This window comes from Misgurnus anguillicaudatus, chromosome 21, assembly GCF_027580225.2.
Source record: "Misgurnus anguillicaudatus chromosome 21, ASM2758022v2, whole genome shotgun sequence".
Taxonomy (NCBI): domain Eukaryota; kingdom Metazoa; phylum Chordata; class Actinopteri; order Cypriniformes; family Cobitidae; genus Misgurnus; species Misgurnus anguillicaudatus.
The window spans coordinates 11,600,498-11,609,887 of NC_073357.2; the positions used below are offsets into that span (position 1 = coordinate 11,600,498).

At 39.3% G+C, this 9,390-nt stretch overlaps 1 protein-coding gene, 13 non-coding genes and 1 pseudogene across 14 annotated transcripts; all 15 read right to left on the reverse strand.

Annotated features, from left to right (window-relative positions):
* Nucleotides 1-47: 47 nt before the first annotated feature.
* LOC141357678 (5S ribosomal RNA) lies at nucleotides 48-166 on the reverse strand. The gene has a single exon (XR_012364165.1). It is a non-coding gene; the product is annotated as a 5S ribosomal RNA (ribosomal RNA).
* Nucleotides 167-307: 141 nt separating this feature from the next.
* LOC141357689 (5S ribosomal RNA) lies at nucleotides 308-426 on the reverse strand. Its single transcript, XR_012364176.1, has one exon. It is a non-coding gene; the product is annotated as a 5S ribosomal RNA (ribosomal RNA).
* Nucleotides 427-567: 141 nt separating this feature from the next.
* LOC141357700 (5S ribosomal RNA) lies at nucleotides 568-686 on the reverse strand. Its single transcript, XR_012364187.1, has one exon. It is a non-coding gene; the product is annotated as a 5S ribosomal RNA (ribosomal RNA).
* Nucleotides 687-827: 141 nt separating this feature from the next.
* LOC141357711 (5S ribosomal RNA) lies at nucleotides 828-946 on the reverse strand. The gene has a single exon (XR_012364198.1). It is a non-coding gene; the product is annotated as a 5S ribosomal RNA (ribosomal RNA).
* Nucleotides 947-1,087: 141 nt separating this feature from the next.
* LOC141357721 (5S ribosomal RNA) lies at nucleotides 1,088-1,206 on the reverse strand. Its single transcript, XR_012364208.1, has one exon. It is a non-coding gene; the product is annotated as a 5S ribosomal RNA (ribosomal RNA).
* A 141-nt stretch (nucleotides 1,207-1,347) lies between these two features.
* On the reverse strand, nucleotides 1,348-1,466 carry LOC141357731 (5S ribosomal RNA). Its single transcript, XR_012364218.1, has one exon. It is a non-coding gene; the product is annotated as a 5S ribosomal RNA (ribosomal RNA).
* Nucleotides 1,467-5,411: 3,945 nt separating this feature from the next.
* On the reverse strand, nucleotides 5,412-7,223 carry LOC141353297 (uncharacterized). The gene has a single exon (XM_073859780.1). The coding sequence runs from the start codon at nucleotides 7,063-7,065 to the stop codon at nucleotides 5,680-5,682; it is 1,386 nt and encodes a 461-aa protein (XP_073715881.1). The 5' UTR covers nucleotides 7,066-7,223; the 3' UTR covers nucleotides 5,412-5,679.
* Nucleotides 7,224-7,438: 215 nt separating this feature from the next.
* On the reverse strand, nucleotides 7,439-7,557 carry LOC129414282 (5S ribosomal RNA; annotated as a pseudogene).
* Nucleotides 7,558-7,698: 141 nt separating this feature from the next.
* Nucleotides 7,699-7,817, reverse strand: LOC141357741 (5S ribosomal RNA). The gene has a single exon (XR_012364228.1). It is a non-coding gene; the product is annotated as a 5S ribosomal RNA (ribosomal RNA).
* Nucleotides 7,818-7,958: 141 nt separating this feature from the next.
* LOC129416380 (5S ribosomal RNA) lies at nucleotides 7,959-8,077 on the reverse strand. Its single transcript, XR_008635305.2, has one exon. It is a non-coding gene; the product is annotated as a 5S ribosomal RNA (ribosomal RNA).
* Nucleotides 8,078-8,206: 129 nt separating this feature from the next.
* On the reverse strand, nucleotides 8,207-8,325 carry LOC141357761 (5S ribosomal RNA). Its single transcript, XR_012364248.1, has one exon. It is a non-coding gene; the product is annotated as a 5S ribosomal RNA (ribosomal RNA).
* A 141-nt stretch (nucleotides 8,326-8,466) lies between these two features.
* Nucleotides 8,467-8,585, reverse strand: LOC141357769 (5S ribosomal RNA). The gene has a single exon (XR_012364256.1). It is a non-coding gene; the product is annotated as a 5S ribosomal RNA (ribosomal RNA).
* Nucleotides 8,586-8,726: 141 nt separating this feature from the next.
* Nucleotides 8,727-8,845, reverse strand: LOC141357780 (5S ribosomal RNA). Its single transcript, XR_012364267.1, has one exon. It is a non-coding gene; the product is annotated as a 5S ribosomal RNA (ribosomal RNA).
* A 141-nt stretch (nucleotides 8,846-8,986) lies between these two features.
* Nucleotides 8,987-9,105, reverse strand: LOC141357791 (5S ribosomal RNA). The gene has a single exon (XR_012364278.1). It is a non-coding gene; the product is annotated as a 5S ribosomal RNA (ribosomal RNA).
* A 141-nt stretch (nucleotides 9,106-9,246) lies between these two features.
* On the reverse strand, nucleotides 9,247-9,365 carry LOC141357800 (5S ribosomal RNA). Its single transcript, XR_012364287.1, has one exon. It is a non-coding gene; the product is annotated as a 5S ribosomal RNA (ribosomal RNA).
* Nucleotides 9,366-9,390: the final 25 nt, after the last annotated feature.

Sequence of the window (9,390 nt, forward strand, 5' to 3'; positions counted from 1 at the left end):
AATTATATGAATAAATAATTAAATAATTAATTAAATAAAGAATTAAATGCTTACAGCACCTGGTATTCCCAGGCGGTCTCCCATCCAAGTACTAACCAGGCCCGACCCTGCTTGGCTTCCGAGATCAGACGAGAGCGGGCGTGCTCAGGGTGGTGTGGCCGTAAGCGAGCGCTGACTCGATTCGAGAGCCACTTCAAGACTAATGTGGCAACGCCATGCCATCGGCGAACGCTTACAGAAAGGATGCATTTCTGGAAAAAAATTATATGAATAAATAATTAAATAATTAATTAAATAAAGAATTAAATGCTTACAGCACCTGGTATTCCCAGGCGGTCTCCCATCCAAGTACTAACCAGGCCCGACCCTGCTTGGCTTCCGAGATCAGACGAGAGCGGGCGTGCTCAGGGTGGTGTGGCCGTAAGCGAGCGCTGACTCGATTCGAGAGCCACTTCAAGACTAATGTGGCAACGCCATGCCATCGGCGAACGCTTACAGAAAGGATGCATTTCTGGAAAAAAATTATATGAATAAATAATTAAATAATTAATTAAATAAAGAATTAAATGCTTACAGCACCTGGTATTCCCAGGCGGTCTCCCATCCAAGTACTAACCAGGCCCGACCCTGCTTGGCTTCCGAGATCAGACGAGAGCGGGCGTGCTCAGGGTGGTGTGGCCGTAAGCGAGCGCTGACTCGATTCGAGAGCCACTTCAAGACTAATGTGGCAACGCCATGCCATCGGCGAACGCTTACAGAAAGGATGCATTTCTGGAAAAAAATTATATGAATAAATAATTAAATAATTAATTAAATAAAGAATTAAATGCTTACAGCACCTGGTATTCCCAGGCGGTCTCCCATCCAAGTACTAACCAGGCCCGACCCTGCTTGGCTTCCGAGATCAGACGAGAGCGGGCGTGCTCAGGGTGGTGTGGCCGTAAGCGAGCGCTGACTCGATTCGAGAGCCACTTCAAGACTAATGTGGCAACGCCATGCCATCGGCGAACGCTTACAGAAAGGATGCATTTCTGGAAAAAAATTATATGAATAAATAATTAAATAATTAATTAAATAAAGAATTAAATGCTTACAGCACCTGGTATTCCCAGGCGGTCTCCCATCCAAGTACTAACCAGGCCCGACCCTGCTTGGCTTCCGAGATCAGACGAGAGCGGGCGTGCTCAGGGTGGTGTGGCCGTAAGCGAGCGCTGACTCGATTCGAGAGCCACTTCAAGACTAATGTGGCAACGCCATGCCATCGGCGAACGCTTACAGAAAGGATGCATTTCTGGAAAAAAATTATATGAATAAATAATTAAATAATTAATTAAATAAAGAATTAAATGCTTACAGCACCTGGTATTCCCAGGCGGTCTCCCATCCAAGTACTAACCAGGCCCGACCCTGCTTGGCTTCCGAGATCAGACGAGAGCGGGCGTGCTCAGGGTGGTGTGGCCGTAAGCGAGCGCTGACTCGATTCGAGAGCCACTTCAAGACTAATGTGGCAACGCCATGCCATCGGCGAACGCTTACAGAAAGGATGCATTTCTGGAAAAAAATTATATGAATAAATAATTAAATAATTAATTAAATAAAGAATTAAATGCTTACAGCACCTGGTATTCCCAGGCGGTCTCCCATCCAAGTACTAACCAGGCCCGACCCTGCTTGGCTTCCGAGATCAGACGAGAGCGGGCGTGCTTTTTTTTTTTTATTTTTTTTTTATTAGAAAATCAAACATTTACATTTTTAATGCATACATTTTTCCACATAACATTTACATCAGTATTAAAATCACAAGCTTAAAACAAACAAACAAATCAAACATCCCCTTCACTCTCTGGCAGTTTCCATTTGAGAGTTTTTAAAACACAATAGACCTGTGGCGTAAAAACACAATAAAAGCTTTGCAACATATTTTCACATTTAAAATACACATATAGTCTTTTTATATACAACTCTGTTTTTCTTTTCATAACAGTCCAAACATCTAAAACAATTTTTTCCCTTTTAGCCACAGTTCTTCTTTCCCAGATTGCGTTTTTCATTAGCAATAGCCATAGGTTTATAAACATTTTGTTATCACACTTCTTTTCCCATCCAAACATTACCACTCTATTCCATTCCATTACATTTTCGTCCCACTGCTCTGTCAGGTCTTTAACCACCCACTTACATTTCTTTAAAAATTCCTTCAATCCTTTACAATATAAAAACATATGTAAAATCCATTCTTCCTTTTCTTGGCACACTTTACACATAGCACTTTGTTCTATCCCAATTTTATTTAAAATCAAATCAGTAAAAATCACATTGTGTCTAATAAAATATTCCAAACATTCCAGCTTTATCTCAACACATTTCCCTCTCATGTTTCTCCAGATACACTCTTCTTTTAAATCTTTGAATTTTTCCACCCAGTACTTATTTGCAGTTGGTTCTTTAAAAACATAATCTCTAAAAACACAATAAAACACTTTTACAGTACATTCTTTAAAATCATGGCTTTTTTCCCCCAATTTCACAGAGATTTTATTTACTTTTGGTTCTTCTTCAAAACACTCTATTCTTTCAATCCATTCTTTTGGTATTGCATTCTTAATGATTTCATATTTGTTTGTTATTTCCTGTACATTATAATCTTCCTTTGGCTCTTCCATCGTGTCCACAATATATTGTGTCTGTAAAAAACCCTCTTTAAACTCATATAAAACATCTCTTACTTTTAATATTCCCACCTCCATCCATTTCTTAAAAAACAGTTTTTTCCTTGTTTTAAAATGTTGTTATTTAAAAACAAAGGTTGGTTTAAAATGTTCTCTCTCCCTTGTGGCTCATACTCAATATTTGATAAAAACTTTCCCCAAGCACTAAGCATTTCTCGATAAAACTCAGGTAGTCCTTCTGTCATCCAATTTTTTGTTTTCATCCATAGTGTATTGTCTCCCATGTTAAAATTACCACATTTGTTTAAAAAATATTCCATTGTTTTCTTCCACTCAGTTTTTTTCTCTTTGTTTAGGTATTTCTTTACAATTTTAACTCTCAGTGCATTTTTCCTCTGTTCCACATCCATTAATCTCAGACCCCCCTTTTCCACCTCCCCTAAAATTGTGTTATATGCAATTCTTGCCGGTTTCCCCTCCCATAAAAAATCAAGAAAACATTTCTTCAACCTCTTTTCAGTCCATACAGGCATTTCAGAAACATATAAAACATACCACAACTTTGAAACCATTAAAACATTCAATATTAAAACCTTCCCCTTCAAATTTAAAGTCCTCAGTTTCCAAAAATTTAACCTTTTCTCTATCTCTGTTATCAGTTGCTCCCACATTTCATCTCTTGCTTTCTTCTCATTCTTCCCCATTAAAATTCCTAAGATTCTAATTTCTTCCACTTCTTTGAAATTAAAACATTCTGTTAAAATCATAGCTTTGCCAAATCTCATGTACGTTGTCTTATCCTCGTTTACTTTGCTTCCCGACCCTCTACAGTATTCATTTACAACATTCATTACTTCTTTGACGCTTTCTTTTGTCTTCACAATAATCGTCGTGTCGTCTGCATATTGGAAAACCTTTCCCTCTGCATTATTTTTTTCAATTTCTATTCCAGTTATTCCTTCTTTTTGTCTTATAAGAAGTCCTAGTGGTTCTGATACTAGTGAGTATAGTAAAGCTGAGAGTGGACACCCCTGTCTAATTGATCTTGTAATTTTAAAACAATCTGTTAAAAAACCATTACATTTGATCTTTGTTAGTGCACCTTTATATAAAATCTCAATCCATTTTGTAAAAACCTCCCCAAAACCAAAACTCCTTAAAACCTCAAATAAATACTTGTGCTCGACCCTATCAAAAGCTTTTTCAAAATCTAAACTAATTACATACCCTTCCTCTTTTTTTTCATTCATGTACCATATAGTGTCTCTTATGCTCATTGTTATGTCCGCTATATCCCTTCCTTTTACTCCATATGCCTGGTTTGTCTGAATTATACTCGGTATTACTTCTTTTAATCTGTTTGCTAGAACCTTGGCTAAAATTTTAAGATCTGTATTTAACATTGTAATTGGCCTATAATTTTTTAAATCTTCTTTTTCTCCTTTTCTTTTATATATTAGTTTCATTAATCCCATTCCTGTTCTTTCATTGATTTCTCCTTTTTTAAAAGTTTCTTTAAAAACCTCATTTAAAACCTTGGTTAAAACTCCTTTAAAACAGACATAAAATTCAGTTCCCAAACCATCTATTCCTGGACTTTTCTTTTTATTGAGTTCATCTATTGCTCTTTCAATCTCCTCTTCTCTGATTTCTTGATCACACTCTTCTTTATCTTCCTGGCCTACTTTTGTTTTTATCTGATTTAACAGTTTCTTTTTTTCTTCCTCCTCCACACCCCTTGCACTGAACAGATCCTCATAAAAGCATTTTACTTCTTCTAAGATCTTTATATTCCCTTCTACAATTTTCCCATTTTTCCCTCTTATTTCTTTTATACTTTCAGCTTTCCCTCTCTTTTTTTCCAAATCAAAAAAGAATTTTGTGCATTTCTCTCCCTCCACCACATATTTTGCTTTGCTTCTAAGCCTCGCCCCCTCATATTGTTTTTCTTCTATTTCTTTCAGTATTCCCTCTATTTCTTTTATCCTTTCTATATCTTTGTTGTCTTTTTTTAATTCAATTTCCAAATTTTCTTGCATTTCTTGTTTTTTGTACCTTTTACATTTCTGTATAAGACTACAATGTTTTATAGAGAATTGTTTTATTAGAAATTTTACATTCTCCCACCATATTCTCTTATCTTCTTCATACATTTTATTTCCCTTTTCCTTTTCTATGATTTCTTTAACATCTGCAACATAACCTTCATTCTTTAAAATCTGTGCATTTAAAATCCAAACTCCAGGCCCTCTTTGCATTTTACTCCAATCCACTATAAAAAATACAAACTTATGATCGCTAAAAACTGTTTCTTCATACTTGATCTTTTGGATAAAATTCTCCACATTTCTGCTACATAAAATAAAATCTATTCTGGTTTGGCATACAAAATTCCCCACTATTTGTCTCCTTGAGAATTCTTTTTTCCTTTCATTTCTATCTCTCCAAACATCTATTATATTATTTTCTTCCATTAAAACTTTTAATTCTCTTCTTCCCGTATCACTTTTAAAAACCATTCCTTCAGCCATATCTTGTTTACTAAAAACAGTATTAAAATCCCCCATCATTATTATTTCTTTGTACCTTTTCACAATGTTTCTTAAAACATTAAAAAACTCTTTCTTTTCTTTATCCTCCACCGGTGCATGTACATTTACTAAAACCATTTCTCTTCCTTCATATGTTGTTTCAACCACTAAACATTTACCCATCTTGTCTTTGTATACAATTTTACTAACTTTAAAAACATCATCATTCATTAAAAATGCCACACCTCTCCCAAATCTCCCATCTCCATTGTTATATAAAATTCCTCCATCCCATCTCTTTTTAAAATCCAACATCACATTTTCATTCCAGTTAGTTTCTTGTAAAGCAATAATGTCTTGCCTTTTACATTTTTCCTTTACTTGTTCAAATTTATGCATGTCCATTAGTCCTCTTGCATTAAATGAAACACAACTTAAAACCATTAAAAGAAAAAAGAAACATAAATACTTTAAATACATTATTTATCATTCTCTTCCTCCAGGCCCCTTAACACATCAAATTTGTTACCTTTTGTCTTTTTTCTTGGACAATTCAAATTTGGTTTTACCTTCACTGTTCTCCTTCTTGTATGTCCTCTCAACTCTCTGTCGATGTTGTTGATCTTTGTTTCTTCCTCACAGTCCGTTTCTTTATTTTGATCCATATTGCTTTGCTGATCTTCCATCACCCCTGATATCTTCATTCCCATCATTGGGTTGTCCTGCTCCATCATTTCTTCATTCTCTTTTCCATTGTCCCCTTTTTCCTCATTGCTAATTGTTTCTTCTGTTTCTCTTTGGTGTAGTTCTTTGTCCTCCTGTCCTCCATCAGTTTCTTCATCCGCGTTGTTTTTTCCTTCATGCACCTGTCCGCCTGCCTGTTCTCCTCCTCCTTCCTCTTCCTCCATCCAGCATTCACATTTATATAAATATTCTTGACACTCCGTGCACCTGACAGCATTGCAGTGTTTTGCAAAGTGGCCTGGCTCCTTGCATTTATAGCACTTAAAATTTGGGCAGTCTTTCAGCAGGTGGTCCGGGCTCATGCACAGTCTACAAGTCTTCACCTGATGACTGTGCATCACCCGGAAATGCTGTAGCCCTTCCACCGTCTCCAGCCTTGTGCTATATGGCAATGATGCCACCTCTTTGGGGAGCCTTACTTTAAGGAACCTTGTTCCATCCTCTATGTCAGTGCCTGGGTAGCGTCTCCTTTTAATTTTTGTCAAAGGCTCAACACCCCATCCGTACAATTTTTCTAAAATTTTACAATCATCCAGGTAAGCGGGCAGGTGCATAAAGGAAACAACATAATCCCGATTGTGCAGATTTTTTACTTCACATTCAACTCCTTTCACTGTCAATCCATCTATTAGTTTGTCACAGTCTTCCTCCATTTCCATTGTAAGTTCGTACTCTTTCCCCTGCCTTGGCCTTAGTGCTAAAATTTTCCCATGTCCACATTGTTCTGTTACCGCTTTAATAATGTCCTCCGCTCTCACTTCATTAATATTTTCCACATTTACGATCACCGTAGCTTCTTTTAAATATATCCTTTCACAAAATGTATTCCTTACTTTATGATTTCTTTCATTTCCAGCTCGTAGTCGTTTATCCAGTCCAGAATCATTAGCTTTACATGTTCCGTCTGCCAGTTCATTGTCGTTTACCGTGCTTGTTTCTCCTGCTAGTCCATTGTCGTTTACCATGCTTGATTTCCCTGCCAGTCCATTGTTGTTTGCCATGCTTGTTTCTCCTGCCAGTCCAGAATCATTGACCGTTCGCGTTCCTCCTGAAAGTCCAGTTTCATTTACAATCCTTGTCTCTCCAGCCAGTCCTGCGTCGTATTCCATAAATCCGTCCATTGTAGCGATTAGATAAAAATAAAAAAGAAACTTAACCACCCTCCAGTCAGCAAAATGCTGCTGTTAGGTGGTTTTTAAACTCAAAAAATAGCTAAATTAAATAACTTAGAGCAAATAACTGCAAAAAACACTAAATAAACAAACAAAGTAGAGGAGAGCCTTCCTCTCCCAACTGCTGCCAACTCCCTTCCTGATTGCTCTCTAGCGCCCTCAGGGTGGTGTGGCCGTAAGCGAGCGCTGACTCGATTCGAGAGCCACTTTAAGACTAATGTGGCAACGCCATGCCATCGGCGAACGCTTACAGAAAGGATGCATTTCTGGGAAAAAATTATATGAATAAATAATTAAATAATTAATTAAATAAAGAATTAAATGCTTACAGCACCTGGTATTCCCAGGCGGTCTCCAATCCAAGTACTAACCAGGCCCGACCCTGCTTGGCTTCCGAGATCAGACGAGAGCGGGCGTGCTCAGGGTGGTGTGGCCGTAAGCGAGCGCTGACTCGATTCGAGAGCCACTTCAAGACTAATGTGGCAACGCCATGCCATCGGCGAACGCTTACAGAAAGGATGCATTTCTGGAAAAAAATTATATGAATAAATAATTAAATAATTAATTAAATAAAGAATTAAATGCTTACAGCACCTGGTATTCCCAGGCGGTCTCCCATCCAAGTACTAACCAGGCCCGACCCTGCTTGGCTTCCGAGATCAGACGAGAGCGGGCGTGCTCAGGGTGGTGTGGCCGTAAGCGAGCGCTGACTCGATTCGAGAGCCACTTCAAGACTAATGTGGCAACGCCATGCCATCGGCGAACGCTTACAGAAAGGATGCATTTCTGGAAAAAAATTATATGAATAAATAATTAAATAATTAATTAAATAAAGAATTAAATGCTTACAGCACCTGGTATTCCCAGGCGGTCTCCCATCCAAGTACTAACCAGGCCCGACCCTGCTTGGCTTCCGAGATCAGACGAGAGCGGGCGTGCTCAGGGTGGTGTGGCCGTAAGCGAGCGCTGACTCGATTCGAGAGCCACTTCAAGACTAATGTGGCAACGCCATGCCATCGGCGAACGCTTACAGAAAGGATGCATTTCTGGAAAAAAATTATATGAATAAATAATTAAATAATTAATTAAATGCTTACAGCACCTGGTATTCCCAGGCGGTCTCCCATCCAAGTACTAACCAGGCCCGACCCTGCTTGGCTTCCGAGATCAGACGAGAGCGGGCGTGCTCAGGGTGGTGTGGCCGTAAGCGAGCGCTGACTCGATTCGAGAGCCACTTCAAGACTAATGTGGCAACGCCATGCCATCGGCGAACGCTTACAGAAAGGATGCATTTCTGGAAAAAAATTATATGAATAAATAATTAAATAATTAATTAAATAAAGAATTAAATGCTTACAGCACCTGGTATTCCCAGGCGGTCTCCCATCCAAGTACTAACCAGGCCCGACCCTGCTTGGCTTCCGAGATCAGACGAGAGCGGGCGTGCTCAGGGTGGTGTGGCCGTAAGCGAGCGCTGACTCGATTCGAGAGCCACTTCAAGACTAATGTGGCAACGCCATGCCATCGGCGAACGCTTACAGAAAGGATGCATTTCTGGAAAAAAATTATATGAATAAATAATTAAATAATTAATTAAATAAAGAATTAAATGCTTACAGCACCTGGTATTCCCAGGCGGTCTCCCATCCAAGTACTAACCAGGCCCGACCCTGCTTGGCTTCCGAGATCAGACGAGAGCGGGCGTGCTCAGGGTGGTGTGGCCGTAAGCGAGCGCTGACTCGATTCGAGAGCCACTTCAAGACTAATGTGGCAACGCCATGCCATCGGCGAACGCTTACAGAAAGGATGCATTTCTGGAAAAAAATTATATGAATAAATAATTAAATAATTAATTAAATAAAGAATTAAATGCTTACAGCACCTGGTATTCCCAGGCGGTCTCCCATCCAAGTACTAACCAGGCCCGACCCTGCTTGGCTTCCGAGATCAGACGAGAGCGGGCGTGCTCAGGGTGGTGTGGCCGTAAGCGAGCGCTGACTCGATTCGAGAGCCACTTCAAGACTAATGTGGCAACGCCATGCCATCGGCGAACGCTTACAGAAAGGATGCATTTCTGGAAAAAAATTATATGAATAAATAATTAAATAATTAATTAAATAAAGAATTAAATGCTTACAGCACCTGGTATTCCCAGGCGGTCTCCCATCCAAGTACTAACCAGGCCCGACCCTGCTTGGCTTCCGAGATCAGACGAGAGCGGGCGTGCTCAGGGTGGTGTGGCCGTAAGCGAGCGCTGACTCGATTCGAGAGCCA